Genomic DNA, 23,106 nt, shown 5'->3' with positions numbered 1-23,106 from the left:
CCTTTCAGTCCCCAACCCCTGCTTTGTCCTCTAGTTTACCCTCAAAGGTCAGTTTACAACACTAATTCCCCCTCCACTAGGAATATGCAAGGACATGACAATCTCTTGGAACAGTTACAGGGACAACTTACACACTTCTCTAAGCAACTCGCACATATACCAACATTATCTTTTTGAATCTAATTTAAGAACTGATCATATGGCCTATCTGGTTACATTTTACATTAAAGCTTTACTTTGGAGGGTTCAGCTCCCTCAGTTATAACCACCACTCAAAGAGTGGATTCAGAGTCAGGCACAAATGAAGACGTGCAAAATTAGAGGCTAGAAAGATGGTAATAAGGTAGATTTGCCACTTCCAGAGAAAGATTTTTATGCTGGCAGTAGCACATCCACTGGAGAAAGATTTGTGGAAGAAATCTTCACGCCCTCAGTTGTGTCAAAATCAGCTGCTTTAGCTGCCATGATCTGAGTGTAAAGGGGCAAGCCAATTCAATTATAATGTAAAGAGTATAAAATTGGGTTGCTAACTGAAAGCAATAAAATCAGCAAGTCACATACTGTCTAACAGTATTACCCTGAACAAAATGAAAAAAGTCTGGACTAGTTACTGTCACTTTCATTTAAAGTTCACTCTGACAGTAGCAACAAAGCCAGTGACTCCAATGTTTCATACCAATGAGGCACACCACTGCAAAATATCTGTGTTAATAAGCAGTTTCTGTAGGGGTTACATTTTATATGCTATCAAATACTTAAGGAACTGCCCATTTAGAGAAACAGGGAGGGTAGAGGACTGAAAAGAAAATCATAGTTTTCATTCTTATTAAAAGCAAAGTAAAGCCAGTTATTAAAATGGTATTTGTATTTTTTCTTCAGTATTTAGGTGTATTTATGCTCTGATGTTTCACTTTGATAAATTATTTCAGTGATTTAAATCTTTGCCTAAATATTAAGTTTCAATGATATTTAACAGCAAATTGAAAGAAAATAGAAATATATCTAACAAAACCCAGATGAACCTTTTTTTGCATCCTCTAAAGCACAGTAGTGTGACTAAACAAGCAACAACAGCCATAGGCTTAAGACACCACACCTCCCCCCAAAAAGTCTTTTATTGATTCTAAGGTTCATCTGCCCTATCATCATGTGAAGCTATTCAGAATTGCAGGTGGTGTACTAGAAATAAATTTCCTTTCTGGAAAGTAAATAGCCAGCTTTACAGCAAGTTTCACTTTTCTGTGTACTTTCAGGCTTCTTAGATGCCAAACACTTACTAGTACAGTATTTACACACTACTAGTAGGTAACAAAAAAAAAAAAAAAAAAGTTTTTCATCTGTTACATAAGCAGCACAATGCTAGCCAGAAGCTAAGGAAAACAGAAAACATATTTGCTGCTTGTAACCTTTTGGATGTTCATTCAAATCCTCCTGAACTGGTTTTAAAACAAGCTCAATTCAGTACTTGGGGGCTGGAGAAGAAAGTCCAATATAAAAATCTGTTAAGAGTACTGAGCATGTGGGATTGACACACACATTCAGAGAGCCAAACCTCTACAGTCCAGTACTCAGTGAAGAGTAAGAATTTACACCAGCAACTCTTTGAATGTAGTGGTCTGGAAATACTGTCTCTAACTATACTGTGTCCTTAAACACCAAAACAGTTCTACAGTGTCAATGACAGAACTCAAAAAAAAAAAAAAAAAGAGATGGTTCTACTACCATTGAGTGATTTCACCTGTAGAAAAGCAATGCTTGCAGATATAGAGCTAGCACAACCTTTGTGTACTCCACTTAAAAATACAGGCATCATGGGAAAAATAACCTTGTTCGAAATAAAAATATTGTTTATTTTTACAAAGCAGCTTTAAGTAATACCACCATTTTGTCACTTTGTCTTTTATTACTGACAAGATACATCACCTAAAACCTTCTTGCAGTAATTTGACTATAAAGGCAGGATGTTGGGTTTTTTTCTTTTCCAGAACCACATACTCCATTCTTCCAAGCTTAACAAAAAATATGTAGGCAGATTGGCACTATTTTCAAAGCATAAATTTATTGAACAACATACTTGACCAGCTGCATGGTAGGTTTTCCCAAAATGTAAGTAGTAGATTGCTGTTATGTATAATTCTGCCACACTGTTTCATTCACATTCCTGGCTACTCCAGCCATTTCATTCACATTCCTGGTTACTCCACCACCATTTTTAGAGATGACACTTTGACTTTATCCATCTTTCCAAAGTTTTTTTCTTCCCAATCCTGTCTTTCTTCAGTGTCCCAACACAAAAACAACTGCAAGATTAGACGGAACCTCCAGACTAGTTTTAAAAATGCTTACTAACACAAAATCTTTAGGATAAAGCAAGAAGACAAGCATAAAATAATGAAGAAAACACCCGCTTTCAGAAGCATATGCATTTCAGTCTGTTAAACTGGATGCAGATAGACCAACATTTTTCAGGGGAATATCATATAATTTCATGAAGTTGCATTAGCTGAGTACCACACTATTTTACACAGTGACACAAATATTTATATAAGGTAGTAAATAGCACACCAAAATGATGCAGGTATCAGTGCACATGTAGCTCTGGAAATTCAGTCTGAGCATACTCAGGAAAATATCAGAAGAGATCTTATCGACAGCCTGCGTAAGGCACAGCTTGTGATGCAGCCATGATTTCTGTACCTTTAGTAGGGGTGCCTAATCTGAGAAAGAGACAGATGGCAATTCACATCATACTGAGTTCAGCTCCTCATCCTCCAGCTATGGAATGGCTGTAGTCTTTCTGATCCCTGCCATGCCAGTGTTACAAGCTCTGCACTGTGCTCCACAGGGACGGCAGCACAGAGCGCTCTACCGAGCCCAGCATGCGCCCAGCTGAGTTGCCCGCGTTCAACTGGTCAGGCTTCCTACCTTCCCCTTGTCGGGAGCTGTTCTGCACAAGAGCAATTACAGTTATCACTGAAGTTGGGCGAGTGCTAGACAATGGCAGTGAAGGTCAGTCTTATTTTCATCTCTAAAGAGATTATTATAGTGAAACTTCAGATTTGTAATTGACGATGGAAACTATCTAGCTTTGTCTCACAGAAGCAAACAATCACTCAGTCATTAACCTTACAGCTATAGACACAGCTATAACCTGATACACTGACACAGAACCCCCAAGACTTCAGTATCTAGGTCAGTGCAACATTTTTTTTTTTTTAAATAATTCTCCAGCTGAAGATGTTTGATATCTAAGTTCTGGTAACTGCTTTTCCTTCTGGTTTAACTGAATGTGAATCTGCTTCTGACAGTTTCCCATAAATATTTGAGTCCTTCAGGCTGTAAGCACTGAATTGTGAATTTAAATAGCAGAACTGAGTTATTTTAGCAGTCAGACCTCTATTTATTTATTTTTTTAAAAAGGAAAGCAACAAGCTATTTGCTGATACTTCTACTGTCTTTCAAAGCTATTTGAAATCTTGCTATGCACAAGAGCGTGGTCCAAAGGTTAACTCCTTCACTGTGTATTACCAGCAGAAAGTTCACATGCCTATTCCAAAATATCAAAAAGCTTAATCTGTGTGTAACAAACACCAGTCCCATTCCTTTCTGTACCCTCAGCTTCCATGAGGTAGGTGGGACACTAGTGATATGCAGGAAACCACTACTACTACTTTTTTTTTCTTTTTTTTTTCTTTTTTTTTTTTTTCTCCTTTTTAGAGCCTGAAGTCTTGAACTATATTGACACAGCCTGTAACCAAGGCTTCTCTGTCCATCCTGAAGACATCTCAGTACAATACACAAAATACTTGCTTTGTTTGGTGCTGGATGCTTTTAATTTAAATTAATCCCCTACAACAGTGGCACTTTTGTGGGGTAGGAAAGGGTCATACCACTGTACGCCCAGCTAATAAACGATCATCTCAGCAACATGCTGTTGCAGCTGCAAGTAAATCCTAAAAACAACACATAGCAAGCATGGCATAGAATAAATGCAGACACCTCAACAATACATACGGCTACCTTCCTTTAACATTAGAATAGTAAATGGAAAGACAGCATACCTTAGCTCTAGGTTCTCCTGGACTGAGAAAGAGAGAAGACAGACTTCACAAGACTGCAGTGTGATTTAGTTGAATTTTACTTTCAAAAGCACTCAACTTCAGTGTTAGAAATAAGAATGCCCAAAATATGCAGACTTTTGAGTTGTGTAGGAAGGAAGAACCACCTCTTTCACATAGCAACCACCAGGGGATGTGAAGCCAGGCTCTGCCGGGGTGTCAGTACGCCGTGTACCAAGGCTGCTCTGCAGTGAGCCGAGTGCAGGAAAGCAGCCCAAGACACTGCCTCACCAATGCCTCCCACTACTGGGAAGTGGGGTTTTGGTTTTCAAAATGAATGGCTTTGTCCAACTGCCACAGAAATTCCATCCTCCCCAAAACGTCATCACTTATGGGACATTTGCCACGAAGCACAGACACAAGGTGCAAGCTTTCAGTAGCAAGCAAAGGGCTAGTCTAACACCCAGCTGGAAATTAGCATATAACCCAGGAATTGGAAAAATGCTGCTGTAGTAGAACTGACAGTTTTCTATGGACATCTCCTGACATTAAGAAATGTAATCCTGCTTTCTGTGATGAAGTAAATACCAAATCACACTTGCCATTTGTTTCACACTACATCTATTTATATGAAACTTAGTTTCTAGGATCAGCTACTCCAATAAGACATACTATCCTGAAAGACATAATCTACAAAGCTACATGTTGTAACAACACATCACACTATGGAAAACTACTCGCAGGAAGCACTGGGAATCCAAAGCAAGGATCCTTTCCCTTCTTCAGTGATCTTCATACCAAACGAAAACCCCTACCAAAAAATCTGCGGCTACCAGGCAAATCACAACCTCAATGCAGTTTGTTATGTACACTGCTTGTCTATTCTAACAGACAAGCTCATAGTTGCAATTCTGCTGTTAGTACAATACAGTCCCTATTGCTAGCGCCTCCTTGCATAAGCCAGTTCTTTGTGATGACCAGTTTAAACTAGTGCTGAGTAAATCTGCTATTCTTTTGCATTTAATGTAGAATGAGAAGTACATAGTTTTGTGAAGAGCCAGGTCTGCATTCGTGTCTTGAACAAAACCTGCCTTTTCATTTCCATTGTAGAAGAAATGTAAAAACTTTGAGTATCTTCCCTGAGGCTTATCTGTTTAGAAATGGAACAGTTCTATATATTTTGTTATCTAGCTTTGAAGCATGCTACTGCAGCACTAATTCTACAGGTTATGCTTCTACCAAAAAAGTGCTTTTAGATTTTCTGTTACGTAGAGTAGAACTAAGTTGTTACTTAAGTTGCTACTGAAGTGAAAACTGAAACCAATTGCTCTCATGTGGAGTTCTTGTAGTTTTAATCGCATCTGAGCTTCAATAAAGGAAGTTTTCCAGAAAGAAAGTAAATTTTAAAAAAGGCTTGATTCTTGCCTCTACTCATGGGACTTAACTCCCACTAAGCACACGTGAGTATACGATATGAATATGCATAATCCTGCTTTTCTCCTAACGCTCCCCCACCTCTATCCCCCAAAGCCAAGAACAGTTTTAGTTTCAGTATGTTTCTTTGCAAGCACATCTCAGGTATTTGAGGTACTAGAGAAAGGAACAAGTGCTTTATGAATACTCCTATGACACATCATAAAACTGCAACATGTGACAGCTCACATTAAAGCAAAAACAAGGTGTTCCCAAACAGATGCAATCGGTTTCATGAACACATCACTAGATTCCTAAAGCCCTAAAGCACGTAGGTATTTTATACAAAACTTTCAGACTTCTTATCTGTTTACACACAGGCCTTTCCACAGAGTCCCCCTGCTGACTCACCACGCCCCATCACCATCAACCACAAGGAACTTGTGACGAACATCTGCTATCTTAACATATGTTAAGGCTTTGTATCATAACTATTCATTTGCTGGAGTAAACTAGCTCTTGTAAACATCATACCTTTGGCTCTCCCCAGTGTAGAGAGGACTGATCCAAGAAAGTCATGCTTTCCCCCAACCATTGTTTCTTGCTTAGGTTTTCTCTCTCTCTGTGCTATAAACTTACCATTTACCTGGCTTCAGAGATCTATCAGATCTCTAGTTAAAAATAGAATAGTTAATACTTGCCAGTGACTTGAACTACTGCTAGTGCAACTACTGAAATGCAAAACAAGATGTGATCAGTTAATCAAGGAGGTAAGCTGAGCTCACTGATGATAGGTAAAGGGTTACTTAATGTATCACAAGACAGCATCAGTCTTCATCTCAGAAGTCTGGCCAGCTGACTCTACAGCTACAGCATCAGAGTACCACTTCTTACTGAGATCATCAAATTCAAGAGAGAAAAAAAACCTCAGAAGGCTAACGTAACATTTAGCTTTTTTTTCAGACCCGTATACAGGAAACTTCACCAATAAAGTTCCTTTTTGTATAAAGACTGAAAGACCCCCATACACACAAGCAAACCCCATACACAGCAATCTGAAGTCCTGGTAATCTAGTCACTTACATCCTAATTCAAAGCCTGTAGAAGAGACCACAGACTTTGAAAATCAAGTCATAAGACTCTGCCTCAATCATTCCCCAGATGAGAACAAGGATTCATTGTTAATCAACTACAAATGTTCACCTCCAAAGTTCAACAGGAGGAGTTTAGCAGGGCTGATTTGGGAAGGCTACATTTAAGTCTTCTGAGTACAAAGTTACCATATTTCCCTATATTTGACTTATTAAAATATTAACATTCTGCTAATGAAGGAAAGGACCAGATACGATCATAAAGCTTAGACAGTGGAACCACTGCTAGAAGCAAGAGCCAAGCTATTGTCCACTCAGAAGAAACTCAGACTTTGGCAGGATCATGTCAACAGAAACATCAAAGCTGTAAGAGAATTGTTATTCAAGAGAAGAGCTGGAGATGCTGAGAGCAGTCAGCACCCTTCTTCCAACATACAGGTCTTCTAAAAATTAATAATTTAAGACTGCTTGGATTAACAGTTTCTGAACTATCCACATGCTAGGAACAAAAACTGTCCGCCCCCCACCTTTCGCCTCCTAAGACACTGACACTTCCTCCTCAGCATGGACTTTGCTGCCTGCCTTCCTTCCCCTCTCCTGTTTCCACATTTGGCTATGTCAAAGTTTGTTTATTTGGAGGCTGATGAAGCACCGCAGTTTTAACCAGCGGAGAATGTTGCAGTTTGAGCCAAGAGCCCATCTAGAAGCACAAGAATAAACTGCAAAGACTTAATTTCTGATTGCAGATTAGAAGGGTGGTTTTAGCTTAAAAGCCTGGGTTTAAGCTTTTCCAGAGAAACTGCTTTCTCTAAAGTGATTCTGCACTGGTTAAGACTTACTAGAGCTTTTTCTGGTTTGTTTCTAAAGTGAAACTTAATGGCAATTCCAACTGTTCCTCTCAAAAGTATTTGTTTTTTACATTTAACTGTAAACTGATAAATCTCATGAAGTCCACCTAGGTTTGAGAGCTGCAGAAGTTGTTAGTTTCCAGAGTGCATACTGTCCCTACTCGTGTTCTAGTAGTATAATAACGATTAGTCAAATATCAGGAGTTCAAACAAAAAGCCTTCTGATTTTGTCATTTTCTGTTAAGTATTGTTTCTATTCTGAGCAAAGCTGAAATTAAATATGGCTGCTATTCATGTTTGCCAATACCTTATGCCAAAACAAGCTGGGACTGAATGACGTCAGCAGTGATGTACATGCTTGGGAGGCCTGTTTCAAGTTGCAGAGCTACAAGATTACCAGAAAAAAACACCCCCCAAAGATATTTTGCTGCCATAGTGAGATTAAGCATCTATTTCCTCAGAGGCATATGCCACAAGTAATCTTACCCAAACTAAGGGTCTCATTCAAACTGATGCATATTATACCAATGCCAACAGGACTAGAACAGTATACTGCTGCGTGTTTTCAGATACGGTAGGGACTTTTTTTGTGTCTTTTCCCTTTGAGAGACTCTGGACATCTTTGAAGTTTGCTAGCCTCACAAACAGAGAGACCAGACTTTAAGATGTAGTTCTTAAGAACACGCACAGGAAACATTTCCGTTTTATTCTTAAGGACTGTTTTGAAAATAGATCTTAAGGCAGTTTTGATCTAACTACTTCACTTAAGTACTTTTCTGTATACACCACTGATTACTTTGATCAACTCCTTTGTATCCTCTCCCACACACTTCTTCCCAGTTGGATCACAGCAAATGCGTGTATTAATGTTTTGTCTTTTGAAGCAACTGTCATGGTTTTGCTATGTTTTTGTTGGCTCACACCAGCTTACTAGTGCTGCTACACAACTGGATACGTTGTTGACTCAGAGTGAAACCAGCTTCCTATTAAAAAATTAACACTTCTGAAGCTGGTTGTCAGTTCTTCAAGCTCCGCATAAGGAATCTTGTTAATTATTCATGAAGAATAACTGTCAGGTTTTTTGAAAAGCAATTCCAAAACAAACATGCACTCCGTACAGTTGTTCTGGATTTATGAAAAACTCAGATGTCTTATTTGCTAGTTTTTTATTTCATTTTGGATGCCAACCAAATTAGTTGAAAATTTAAAAAGTTGAACTCCTACATAGGCCAGAAGTCAATGGTGAGTTTCACAATACAGTGCTGGAGTTCTAAGCTACAAGCAAAATCCACCTTGGAAAGCATTCGCATTTGCCATAGCTCTGAACAGGCTCTTCTCAACTTCCCACCATTAAAGAATCAGACTTCACAGGCAGACGAATGCAGAAACCCCACTTCTACTTCAGATTTTAGAATGACTTCCAGCATGAAGACATTCATCTCTTCTTAGGGATGACTTTCCTCTGAGACACTGTTTTGTCCTTACCCCTAAACTGGCAATAGCCAGCAGACATCAGAAAGGCCCTGGGTACACTAGTAAGATATTTCCTGAAATTATAATATGTCATACAGAAGTTTGCCCAGGAGTTAAGGCAGACAGATAACTATGCTTTGGGCTACGGAAATTCAAATTGGAAGTTCACAACCTCAGATCAAATTAGCAAAAAGACATTTGCATATTGAGAATGAAATCTGTAGTACTGCCTCCCAGTTCTTATTTTTGTTAGAAATAATTGCTACAGTCTAAACCCATCACAATTATCCCAAATACAATACTTAATGTTATATTACAAGAAGACACTATAGATCACAACCATTGCCATGCAGAACAGCTAGATAATCCAAATAGTCTAATTCAGTGAGCAGATCTTCCCTCCTTATGAAGGGTCTAAAACACTTGTGCCCTTATCTGGTGAGGGTTTTGTTGCTGTTGGGTGTTTTCTTTTTACTTTCGCTGTTGCAGGAATTCAGTGTGTTACATACTGCTATTTAGGTCCTTCTTGTGCAAAAAGTACCTAAGATTGAGTAGACAAAACAAGCCTGCTTCTCCCCCATACACACTTAACACGTTAGCAAAGGTATTTACTGATAAATATTATATTTATTACTTCCCAATATGCAATCCAGTAAGATCTACAGTTCAGAGGAAGAAGTGGCTCCATCTTAAACTTCCAGTAAGCCTTTTTATGAGCTTCTCCAATAAAAAACACTGGCTGGTAGAATAAAACTGGGAGGTAGATTTGATGAAAGTCTAAGTCTAAGGAACACCAAGAGTTCTCCCCACCCCAAGCTGAAACAGGATCTAACAGCCTAGAGTGACATGTCGCTTTTTTAGAGTCAATAAATTGTATGTGGGAGCAAAGAAAATAGTAAAAAAGCACTGATCGTATGGCATCAGATGATCTGTGACACGTTCCCTCACACTGTCTAAAACTACTGGACTGAACTGCCTCTTAAGTACTGTGTGGATGTCTGAGGACTGCTCAGGCTAGAGAAGAGAAGGCTCAGGGTGGATCTCGTCAATCTATATGAATACCTGAAAGCGAGGGTGCGAAGAAGTCGGAGACAGGCTCTTCTCAGTGGTGACCACTGACAGGACAAGAGGCAGTGGGCACAAGCTGAAACACAGGAGATTCCCTCTAAACATCAACACTTTTTAACTGTGAGGGTGACTGAGCACTGGCACATGTTGTCCAGAGAGGTTACGGAATCTCTGTCCTTGGAGGTACTCAAAAGCTGTCTGGACATGGACCTGGGCAACCAGTTCTAGGTGGCCCCGCCTGAGCAGAGGGATTGGACCACAGGATCTCCAGAGGTCCCTACCAACCTCAACCATTTCCATTTTGTTGCTCTGTGAGATTAAAGTTTAGCCCTTAGCCTGAAAAGTGGCTTCAGAGCTGGAGATGATACAGGTCTAACAAAACTAGGTTTCTGCTATCCATAGGCACAGGTGCTACCATCTATGGTTTCAAGCCGTCTTAAAGGCTCAGCCAGCTCATTTTCACCTCAATTTGATTTGTCTGATCTTGCAGCAAGGCGTTTTGCTAGAACAACAGACAATTCAATTTGCATGCACAGCACAGAATACTTCCACAATTAATAGTCTTGCTGGCATTTCCAGCAAGGAAACTGCTGACATATATCGATTACCATATCACCTAGAGGAGTTATACCATTACCTTGACAATTTAAGATTATTCCCCACCACAATGACAAAATGCCCATGTATGACTGTGTCCCATTAGTTCATATCTAGCAGTTAAAACCCTCCAAGTTCCTGAAGATGCTTTTCTGCTATGGTAGTCCTGCACAAGGCCTAGAAGCTGATGCTCTGACCAATTAAACTGAATGTTTCCAGATAAGGTGAGAGTAGTTTTGTTCTCCCTACCCTTTCTCCCACTATAGCTCTTGACTCAAAAAGAGAGACCTGGAAGAGCAACACTTAAATTTCAAGATTAATAGGAAGTTGTATTTCTATTCAAGGGTCAAACAACATACCTGAACAAGCTTACATTGCGGAAGCAGTGTAGCTTCAGCAGCACAAAGCTGTGACTAAACTGTTCTACTTCTGAGCTAAGGAGTACCACTATGTTATGATGTATACTGCAGACTTCCTTCAAATAGGCATGCTTCAAAGCCATTCTCAAAGTCTCCTGGTGTACCTATGGATCCCAGAGTTATTGCACTGATGTCCAACTTTTAACATTAATAATGTAGCAGTGACAAGTATGAGAGGAAGGAAAACATTCGTAATCTAAACCACTGACTGACTCCACATTCACCTTACAAGTGTCTTAACATAAAGCCATGCAAGCAAAGTAAGCACATCACAGGTGGCACTCCCAAATGCATTCTACAAAGATGAGATATTCAGATGACAGCTATGCTTACATCAAAGCTGGACAGCCCCTTATACTGGATTCCTCACAATATTCACAACAAATGGATACACTTTATTCATAAGAGGCCCTCTATCTTAACACTCCTGGGCAGCAATATTCAGCTCAGCTCTTTACTATAAATGGAGCATCATTTGTTATGTGCATGCTTATCAACTATCCTTATAGGACAGCATAGGCCTGCATTTCCCATTTGTACATAACAGTGAACACATTCATTTTTAAATCATATTACTGATGCATTTAGAAGGGGGTGATGTTAAGAATACACACACTCTGGAGAGAGAGGCTACTAACATTCCTTGATGACCAGGCCTGGCATGTACCTTTAAGGAAAGCTATAATACCAGTGATTTCTTTTCAGTGCACAAACACTTTCTAAACACAGCCCATTTACTAATTTTAGTGATAACCTCAGTGACTCAGCAGTCAGCATTATACTAACACATTTCTCTACTGGACAGTGCAAGAAGCAGAGATAACGCACTTCTGAATATTAAAACCAAAAAAGCTTTTAAAGTCGCTGGCTGTCTGGGAGAGATAGGCCAACAAGTACTCAGTTCACAAGGTTAAAAATCAGACAGGAGGTCAAACTCCACAACAGTTTACCTTTCTTATAAAAATAACATCAGCTCTGAGGAGTCATTGAATAAAGAAGTAAAAAAAAAGCAGTTTTGGTTGAAAAGCCATGACTGCGGCCAGGTAAAGAAAAAAAAAAAAGAAAATAAAAATGGACAACACATTATCCCACACACACTAGTACTGTCTAAATGGGAGATCATCCATTTTATTCACCATAGCTAGAAGACCCTATATTTCATGGAATCAAGAGAGACTAAAATACACCAACTAAACACGCAGCAAAGAACAACGGAAAAGTAAGTTTAGACTCAACCTCCTTTATTCAAGGAAAGGCTATTGCAACTGCACATGGACAGCCTACTGGGCCATAAAGCAAGAGCTCTGAGATCACTGGCATTTAAGGAAGCCAAATAAAGCATACCAAAAATTCACCTCATGGCAAACTTAAGGTGATTTGACAACAGTTAAGTGACACAAACCCTTAAGTTACTTATGCTACTCAGAGACGATGCCTTTAGAACAACCTCACATAAAAACCTACGGGTAATAAAACGTTAAGTATCTGATCTCCCTCAAGAGCATGTGTTAATACCCAGTATTGAACAGGATATGGGAAATTCGGTTTTCATGTGTAGTAAAATAATAATTTTAAAAATTATTTCTAAGAAACTAGTTTTTATAAGCTTTACAAGGAAAAAAGGCATTATAAAAACCCTAAGTTTCAAGATAGGAAAGTCAAGAAGGAGAATACATCTCCAGAGAATTAGTGAACGTGCGTGACCGCAGTTACCCAGTTCAGCATTCTGATGTTTTATGCAGCTGAAACAGAGCCAGACCACTCAGCCAGACCGCCACTGCAGTCAAGTATCTCACACACTTGCATGCCAAATCCCAGAAAACAAAGTTAACAAGTATGGTGCTATGCACAGAGGTTCACCCTTAAATCCTGGTTTTTGCTACTTCATTTTTTTTCCTGAAATGTTACCAGTCAGTGCTGACAACACACTGGCTGGGAGCTAGCAAGTTTTCAAACTCTGCTGTTCATCTTTCTTCCAAGACACATCAGATACACGTTAAGCCAAAACACTGAAAACAAGCTGATGAGCTTTACACAATGACACTAGAAAAATAAAAGCATGCACCCTTCTCACTCCAGTTTGTTTTCCAATCATGGAAGAGAGGAAAACAAACAATATCCTCATAGCAGTAAGTAGTGAGAACACAGAAAGAAAATTTACATGTTGTATATTTCTTTTTTGTTCCCATCAGTTTACACAAAAAGCACCATTTTTCAAATACATTCACAGAAAACAGAATTGCTAATTCCTATTTGAGAAGCTTCCTATATCAAATACTATTCCATTGAAGTTGATTGCTGCTTGATCTTTCCCCGCTGCAGCCTCAGCTAAGCCCCTTTTCTCCATGTTTTTGGATTAAACATAAAAACCCCAAGCAAGTCACAGACAAGACCAGAGAAGTAAACCTCAGAGCGGGGGCTGCAGAAGCACAGTGAGAAGGGGTCTCATTTCAAACTAGTATGTTTAGGCACTGTGTTTCTCCAGAGGCCCATGAACAGATTCCAAGTTAGTTTATACCAGGCTGCTCAACAACAGATGCCAAGAAAAAAAATATCTAAAAGCCAAGCTTTGAAAAAGCATTAATCCACTCTGAAAGGTACAAGAACAAGTTAGCAGTGTGCTGAGTTGAGCAATACACTACCAAGTGAAGAATGCCTTCAGACAAGTTGTGTGACCAACTTTCACATAGGCTCGTAGTGCTACAAGTCAGCAACAGTTTCCCCATCACTAGAAATTAGTATGTCACTTTGCCAGTAGATTATATTCAAATATATTACCAGCTACAAGGAAAAAGGTTTAAAGTACACACTCTTAAGAAAGAAAAAAAAGAAAAAGAAAAAGGATCTGGGACTGATGTACTACAAAGCCCAGTAGCATTAATCTGTTGTCCTATAGTAACAGCCAGGCATCCTTCTGGCAGCCAGAACTGTCTGCCACCCAGAAGGCCTTTGTATGCAGCACTTGACCAAGTAACTTATCAACTGCTTCAAAATTTAAACATTCTGTCAACACACATAACAACCTTTTATAAAAGAAAAGCAGTAATATTTACTTATATTTTGCCTGAATGGAGTCCCAGTATTTGGTTTTTTAACAATCTTCTGTCTGGGCTGCTGCTTTGCTTCTCTGCCCACTCTGGTGACCTATTCAGTCTTGGCTGCTCTAGGAAAGTCTCAGAAAAAAAGTCATGTTCCTTAATTCTCCTATCTCCTACATACTTTGGACTCGATAAACTCCTTCCTTTACCAATAAACATGTTGTCTTCACAGACCTGTAGTTAGCTTTCTACCTGCAAAGCTGCAATACAGTGGAAGAAAAAAAAAAATGCTTCCAGAGGAAGAGCACTATGTCATCTGCAAACGTTTCACTACCAAGTTCTTCCAATTGGAATATCTCTTTAGAGCTCTACCACATATGAAAGACACATGCCTATACAGCATCCAAAAATGAGTTCAGCAAGCATCATCAAAGCATGACTAGAACTGCTGATGTTCTGGCAGGAGAAACAACCTGCCAAATGACCTTCCTGTCAGTAGCTTTGTTCTCTTATATGCCATCTCTATACATCATTCTACAACATGCTATATCCCATGCTCTTCCATGTAAGGGAAAAGTATCAATCATTACCTGGGCACCTGCTTGAGCACAGAGAAGCTTCCAGTGGACTTGTTACTTTCAAGCAGGTTACAAGATGTACTGGGTATTTCTAATATGTTTCTACTCATTTGAAGGATTGGGGAAGAAAGAGGGTCAGGTCCGTTAGAGACTTATACGGGCAATAAATGTTTTCTTGATGCAGACACACCTCGAGTCGCTCAACACCAGACATCTTTTTCTGTGCCCAGTGCAATTACCAACTGTCTGAATACTGCTCTCCTCCTTTTCCCAAGTTTACAGGCTGAACAGCGTTTCAGTTTGGAGCACTGCCTATAGCCCCTGACACACTGAAGTCTTCCCTTGATTTCCACTGCTTTCAGCAAGAGCCGCAGAACAGAACGGATGACAGAATTGTTCTTTTGTGTTCCAGTGATTGAAAGGAAGAAGAAAAAAAAAAAAAAAAAGATTTAAAAATCAGAGCTGTCACATGTTTCTAAGCATAAAGAAAAAAAGAACGGAGAAACACAGGCACTGGTTTCACAACTTGAGGGGCTAGGGACTCTGTGGTTCTAGGTCTAGTAAAACAGCCAGCTGAGAAATGAAACCCTCCCCAGAACTAATTCAGAAATCATAAAATTAACCTCTTTCTTAGCTTCCCTGATTTTATTCGAGTCCCTCAGCCCCTCTTCATCTCTGCCTCCCCCACAGCAAAGGCTCCCGAGACCTTACAGAGGTCATTGTAGCTGACTATATTGCCAGGTGGCAGAAAAGGACTGCTGACAGACTCCAGGATTTTTCTAGACAGATTTGCTCAGGGTGCCCTTATCAATAGTTCTCCCCTCACCTCCACAAGGAAACATAAAAAGTCTCATTAAGGTGTCACCTGGACACAGTTTACAGGCACCTTCTTTATTCACAATCCAGTAAGGTAGTAGATCTGAGTTGTAAGAGCCATGCTCATACATGTCTCCCAGACCACAAACCAGACACATATTAAAGACAACTATTTGTATCCCAAAGAGCATGCATGCATTCATTCACAAGAGCACAGAGACACTTCTAACCTTTGGACATTCAATTACATTTCTAAGCAATATGAAATAAACTAAGGCGGTACACTAAACTTCTAGAGATTAATATTTGCTAGTTGAACTGCGTGCATATTTATTTACTGTCCATCCGTTATAAGAGATTACATGTTACGCCATGGTAAAGATAACTAAATTCACGGACTATGAACCACAGCATTTTGACCTTAATGTTTCTGTAAAAATGACAAGCTTAATTTGTTATGACAAATTCTACCCAGCTGAGTATACAACTCATTTAAACCAAGAAATGAAAAAACCTTTTCTGAATCCCTTCTCTTATCAGCTAAGGTTTTTCATCAGCTTATAAACAAATCCCCTTTTCAAAAAACCCAAAACAACCAAACTAGAAAGAATGACACCACCTACAAAGGAAGATCAAAGCCACAAACTACAGATGAAGTCATCTTACAACTGCTATTTGTTCTAAACTCATCCAATATGAGCCCTTAATTTACAGTTAAATATAACCTTTGATGTCAAAAGTGAAACTCAGGAGAGTCAAAATACTCGTCAGCACATGTTATCTAGCACAGGTTAATAAAGAAGCAAGCTTCAAAAAAATAATAAAGCTGATTTCTTTAAAGACTACCTTTCCTATCAGTTTCATACAGCTTCAGTGCATGCAGCTCAAGTACTGGGAGACAAATTTTAAACTCACCCAGAAAATCTAGCAGAGATAATAGCATGCAAAGAACCTTAAGTTAATCTTCTGCAACTACACATAAATACCTTAGAATACAGAAATACTAGAATCTAGCTGCTGTGAGAAAGCAGGTTCCAATATCTGTCAGAAATAGTACAAGGGAAGTCCTGCTTTGAAACCATACTTACTAACCTTGGGTCAAAGTCACTGCAGAAAACGTTTCAAGCTGCGCTACCTCCGACACCAACGCCTCAATAGATTAAAGCAACCAAATTATCTTCCTTCTTCCCTCACTTGTTCTAATTGTTCGGCAAAAAGCATCCGCGCTCATCTCTGCCTTCCCCGCTTGACGCTGAAAGGTTCACCCCAATGTCAAGAAGCGGGGAAAAAGAAACCAAGCAAACAAAAAAAAACAAACAAAAAAAAAAAAAAACAACAAACCAACCACAACCCCCAAAACAACCCAAAAGCCCCAAAAAATCACCCCACCAGCCCGCACCCAACCCACCGCGCACCCTACGTACCGCGGAGCCGCTGGCGGGCGGGCGGCCGCTCCCAGACCTCGCCCCGCCGGGCGGGAAGAGCCGCCCCCCCGGGCGGCGGCGGCAGCAGCGGCGGCGGCCGGGCCGCGCAGCGGGCGCGGGCGGCCCCTCCGCGGGCGCGGGCGGCCGCCCCGCCGGGGCGCGGCCCCGGGGGCTCGCGCCCGCCCCGCGCAGCCCGCGCGCTGCTCCGCGCCCCGGCGGCGCGCACCGCCAGGGCCAGCGGGTCCCGCCGAGCGCGGCGGCGGAGGGAAGGAGAGAGACGGGGATGGAGGCGGGGGGGGACACGGAGGGAACCAAGCCGAGAGAGCGGGGCGGCAGCCGGCTCCCGGCCCGGCTAAAAATGGCCTGACGGGCCGAGCGCTCCCGCCCCGCCGCCGGGACGGGGACAGCGGCGCCTGCCCGCCGCTGACAGAGCGGGGACCCTCCCGCCGGAGCCGCGCGGTACGCGGGTCCCAGAGCCCCTCCCGCGCGGAGCCCGCCGCAGTGGGTTATTTTTAGACGCTTCCCCCCCCCGCCCCGCTTCCCCTCTATGGCGTCACAGCAGCTCCCGCCGTGCGGAGGGGTGAGGTCACGCCTTCCCCGGCACCGGGCGGCGGCTCCCCCCCCCCCCCCCCCCCGCCGGAACCGGGGCGCGCCCAGCCCCGCACGGCAGCACCGGCGCGGGGGGAGCAGCGGACAGACGGAGCGTGTGGGCACCGCGCTCCTGCAGCACTTCTAACGCCAGTGGAAGAGAGCCCAACCTTTTGTTGTTGTTTGGGGTTTTTTTGTTTGTTTGGGTTTTTTTTTTTGTTTGTTTTTTGTTTGGTTTTTTTTTTTTTTCCCCTTTAGGGCTGTATTAGCAGTTTCATTTGCATACGGCACAATTATGCTACGATTTACATAGCACAGGGATGGGCAATACCGAAACAAAGAGTCTTCTCTAAAAGGGAAAAAAAAAAAAAGTGCTACTGTGGTTATCCTTACTGAAGTTAGCAGTCTCTCCTCATTAGTCAAGCAGTAGCCTCTGGTATGCCGACAATTTAAGTTAGAGGGAAAAGAATTCTCCTTAAAGAGGCATGATAGAAAGGCGCCAAGCTTGAGAAAATGTTCCTGCCTAGAGAAACAGATTTCAGGGGGCATGCACAACGCAGCTGAAAGGTATTGTGGAACAATTCATTCCTCTCCAAGGGAGTCTCCATAAGACAAACTGCAGTCAAACAGCCCAGCTGACAACAAAAGAGGCCTGGAGACAACAGGGCAGGCAGGAAAGAACCCTTTAAAACTTTTTTTTTTTTTTTTTTGGTAGAATTATCCTTCCTGAAGGTAGTTTGGCAGTTTTAAGTTAACAGCAGCCAATTGCCATCAAAGCTGAGCATTCGTGAAGTTGCTCCCAAACATTTACAACACTTAAGCCTTAACTTCATTACTGAGATCAGGATCAGAAGAGAAACAAATACTAAAAAAAAAAAAAAAAAAAAAATCTTTTTTTTAAGGGTACTTAGACAAGAAGTTTTATATTAGTTTGATACTTCAGAGTTAAGCTTTACTATTGAACACACTTGGAAGGGATACAAAAGCATAAAACTGGGGCCCTATCACTTCCTAATGCAGAACCCAATAAATTTCTTTTGTAATGCCAGCAGAGCTTGAGTCTAGAAATTAACACTGAATGGGGCCCTGTCTTACAGAAGGCAACAAAGCCAAATGTTGTAGGTTTAAGAACAATGATCAAGGAACATAACTTTCTGGAATGGTTCAAGTCTTAGGAAGAGATTGTTGCTGTAATTTCCCTTACGAGTTTATGGCATCTTTAAAAGCCTGAATTATATTCTGGAATTGCAGTAGTTTGAAGTTTAAAAATATCAAGACTCAAAACTCTCCAGGACCACATCTCTCTGTCATGACCGACTGATTTCACTAGCTATGATGGAAATTCAAGTTCACACCTCAGCCTATCCCTCTGCACCCAAATGTATGTGCTTCCAGATTAAAATAGAGCCTCTATAACACCTACTAAGACTGTTCAAGTTCAAGTAAGGTGAAATTACAATTTCACCATATGTTTTGCCATATTCCACTCTGGAAAGCTATTTCAGTCTTGCTTGAAGCAAGATGCCAACACAATTAAGGAATACTAACTAACACTACACACCCACTGTTGTAACAATTTCCCCCTCACCCACAAATGGAACTGGCAACTTTAATATTAGATTAAGAAACAACTCAATGTAAAAAAGCAATGCTTGTTCCACTCTGATAGAGCTTGACTCAAGTAAGTCTAGAAGACTCATGACTAGAGACAAGAAGGCTTGGGAAGGAATGAAAAAAAAAAATCTTAAACCAAACCTAGACAATGGAGCCAGTGTTTGCAGCTCACAGATAACTGAAAGACTAACAGCACCAACACAAACCTCATTTTGAAACACAGCTTACTGATGACAAGAGCCTAACTGAGGGATTCCTGTTACCACAATACAGGAAGACAAGTTTATTCCATGGTGCTAGGGCATCTTCGAGAGTGAAGAAAAATACCACATCTCCTACCCCAGGAATTAACGAACAAGTTTGACATATATTCCCAAATTGAAGCATCTACATTATGTTTAACACCATAAGAGATATTTGTCACTGGGAAAGCCACAAGTTCAATAGATAGCATTCGCACACCCACTAAGCACATGGTCTGAAAAATAAATTCAGAAGCAGTATTGTTCAGCACTTCAGTTAGCCAGTACAAAAAAAAAAAAAAAAAAAAAAAGATGAATTTTCTCAATATTTTAACCTTCAAATCAGCAAAGCAACTGCTTTAATTGAATTCAACCATTCAGTTTGAACATTACAATCAGTGGTTCTTAAGCAAAATCCATGTCTCTTCTGAACACTCAAATACTAAGATACCCTTTTGTAGAGGAACTTAGCTACTCTAGAAGCAGGAGTTTTCATCACCTTCAGCATGCAAAAGGACAGCTTACCTACAATATGAGGTTTTATGGGTTTGCGTGTTTATTTTTGTAACAGGCAAGCAGGGAACTAGTAAAACATACTCATCTACCCGACCCTTTATAGACCCATGCAGCCCAATACATACCCCTTCGTGCTTTGTGAATAGGTTAAGGCAGTCAGCCAAGGCCTCACATGTTTCCTGAGATACTTCAGAGACCACATCAACTTTTTGCAGGAGAGGAGAAGATACTCCTGAAAGCACAAAAGATTAGTAGCATTAGGGGGGACTTTGTAAACTATCTGATTCTTTTAATTGATTTTACCTCTAAGTAACACAGACATAACATTCATATTCTTGCAGTGCACCAGCCTTCCTGTAGATGTGTGTGAGGAAAGGGCAAGCAAAAGTAGCACTGAGGGAACCTAAGTTCTTTCTTTTGCATCCTTTCCCTAGTACTGGTATAAATGGCACATGAATGGATCAAGTTTCTCTTTCAGCATGGCTTAGAAAGCAGAGGTAGTAAGCTATGGCAGCAAGACATCAGAAAAGTGACTAGCAACAATCTCCTTTTAACCACTTTCTACATTTAAAAGCCTCAGAGTTGCCAGGTGACAGAATTCAGATACAAAAGATGCTGCACTGGTTTAACATAAGTTAAAGTGAGACATGTAGCTTTTTTTTGCCTTCTGCCATGGTATTATACAGAAGAGAAAAAGCTTACCACAGTGCAGCTGGAGATTTAGGTTTGAGAAAACAGACAGGGAGTTACAAGGACACTGATCAATAAAAGGGGAAGGAGATCTTATTTTAATGGACTCATCTTCTGGATAAGTTGTACAGCTTGCGGAGCAACGCCACCTCACATCCTGAGTTCTGTGACCATTTATAGAAGGGGCTACATATCTAGAAGCAGCAGGAAACCATGATAACCCTATCATCTGGTAGAAATCACTTAATATATGAGTTCATTTTTTAATTTTTGTGATGTGCAGCAATTCCTCAGAAGTCAAGCAAGCCATTCTCTCAGGAAGCATACTTACTGCAATTAAAATAAGCATTCAGTTAGTGGCTGCAGACTCCAGGATCACTTGACACCATTTAGTAACACAGCTGCTTCAAGCTGATGTCACACCAATAAAGATTAAGAGGTCTGGGAGTGACAGTTCTTGAATTTATTTTACAACTTGTACTGCTTGTGGAAGACAAGATACAGCACATATCTACATGCTAATTGCTGTCTTTGATACGAAAGCTCACTACCAACTGGAATTAGGAATCTCTACTTACAGCAGCTATCAAGAACAGCTAGTGCGTCTAGAAGGAGGGGCAGCACACTGAGTGCAGGATCAGGAGACACCTTTATTTGTAATATATTAAGATGCATAAATCTCAAAGATACCTGGATTTAGAATAGCATGTTGAGACCGTTAGGGAAAGAATTTTAAACATCAGATCGCAAGGTAGAGCCATTCTTATATTACTCAAAAGCTTTTAGAAGTTCCACGTGGAGGGACTTTTAACTCAGAAATATGCATTCTTCTGGAGCCAGAGGTCTCAAATACTTTAAAGATACCATGTCAACCCAATGTGAGAACAGGCAGAGCTGAAGCAGCTTTCTGTTGAGACCTGCAGAGGTTACACATGAATCCGAAAACAGTTCACTGACCCATTGAGTTACAAACGTTCATTGGGAGGAAAATAGGAACTTCCTACTGCTATTGGCCAATATTAGCAGTTTCTACGAAAGACATAGTATCTGTTTTCGCTTTACTATGGGTTCTGGTTACTCAAGTTGTGTATTTTTTTAAAAAGTGAATGCCCTCACTGGTTCTTCAGGTCAGCAACATGGGGTCAGAGAAGCCATCCCTGTATCTACCGAAGGAAACTTACCTACCTCATACTAATTTTCAAGCTGCTTTTTGTGAAGACTTCAGTTTTATTGTATTATTAGTTACAAAGGCTTCCCAATAAAACACTCATATGTATTATGAAAGCTTACTTTTCTTTGTGAAATAAAAATTTGGTAAAAATTCAGTTAGTGCAAGATAGATTAACTCACCTTAGTAGCATATGGAGAAAAAGCTGTTATTTCAGACCCCTTTTGGGAAGGCACAGGGATGGAAGAGAAAGAACTCTTTTCCTCCAAAACTGCTATTCTATTACAGACTATAGATTTGTATTGATAAACAACTTGCTCTCTAGTCCGAGCTTCATAAATTTTAGTCACAATATGTAACTAGGACTCAGGTTCAAAGGAGCAAGTGTTAGATGTTCTTACAGAACTCCTTTGTGTGTTTAATATGTGAGCAACTTCTGTACATGTTCAATGCATTAAATGAAACAAGTTCTAATCACTAACAGCCTGATGCCTGTGCTATTTTTTTGGCAGTTACGCTGCAAAAATCCAGGTATGTGTTAAGAGTTATTATTTAAAATGAAGCTTGAGAAATTCAAATCTGGCATAGAACTCAAGGCAGAAGTCTGTGGAATATATTCCATCACACTGTGTCTTCAGTTCCCTGTATAGCTCATGATTTCACATCCTGTTTATCACGCCCCAGCTTTCATAGTGTTTCTACTCTCTACAAGACAAGTTTTTTGAGGGGAAAGCTAGAGTAAAACAGGTAGTTCTTTGTACCTGTTGGGAGACATGTTCTGTCATAAGCTATCAACTACAGATTTTTTTTAAAACATTGAAAGTAAACCTCTATGTTATTTTCATAAAATACTACTCAGTAAGCGCTATATCTAAAGGCACTTTCACTACATTTACTGCCACTAATAACATTTTTTTCAACCAACATACTTAGTTGTTTCTTCAAATCTTAGTTCTTAGTGATTAGTATAATGCTACTTTATTTGAATCTGTTTCAATGAGGAACAGTCCTATATTTTCAAGCTCCTGAAAATTTAATTTTGGTGAAATTAAAGCATGTGCTGCTTAAAAGAAAAAATTGGTTGCCTGGTAACAAACTGCATTTTAGAAAAACAAATTTTACCTTTTGTAGCATCCAAAGATTTAACCATTGCAAGAAAGTCTGAAATCTCTTTACTGAGTCTTTGCTGGCATGCTTGGGCTTTCTGAAAGACAGCAAGGATAGCTAGTTCAGAAGTGCCTTGTTCTAAGGAAAGGGTATATTTATTCTGTTAACTGTACTGAAAATTTTAAATTTAGAGAGCATTACATCTTAACAAAGATTCCCAGTGACAGAGTGATACATTAAAAGAAATTACTTGAAGTACCTTCAAAATCACACAAGCAAACAGAAGATTTACTCACATTATATTGCTGACCAGCTTTTGTTTAAATTAGCATAGCAAACCAAACCCTAAAGCTACATT

General features: G+C 40.3%; 1 protein-coding gene across 7 annotated transcripts in view; it reads right to left on the bottom strand.

Annotated features, from left to right (window-relative positions):
- Positions 1-23,106, bottom strand: part of OSBPL1A (oxysterol binding protein like 1A) — a 75,772-nt gene that overhangs the window by 28,202 nt on the left and 24,464 nt on the right. For 3 of the 7 annotated variants that reach the window (XM_042797936.1, XM_042797935.1, XM_042797937.1), the window contains 2 exons: positions 22,764-22,845; positions 19,909-20,015 (listed from right to left, as the gene is read on the bottom strand). In XM_042797936.1, coding sequence (XP_042653870.1) covers positions 19,909-20,015; positions 22,764-22,845 — 189 coding nt within the window. Of the gene's footprint in view, positions 1-4,061; positions 4,376-14,595; positions 14,614-16,491; positions 16,684-16,823; positions 16,937-19,908; positions 20,016-22,763; positions 22,846-23,106 lie in introns of those variants that run through there. The other 4 variants (XM_033001054.2, XM_033001055.2, XM_042797938.1 and 1 more) reach the window with 4 other exon arrangements.

The sequence above is a fragment of the Tyto alba genome, unplaced genomic scaffold (genome assembly GCF_018691265.1).
Source record: "Tyto alba isolate M040663 unplaced genomic scaffold, T.alba_DEE_v4.0 Super-Scaffold_27, whole genome shotgun sequence".
NCBI lineage: Eukaryota > Metazoa > Chordata > Aves > Strigiformes > Tytonidae > Tyto > Tyto alba.
Note: the sequence above shows the minus strand (reverse complement) of the source record. Positions and strands in the feature narration are given on the sequence as shown.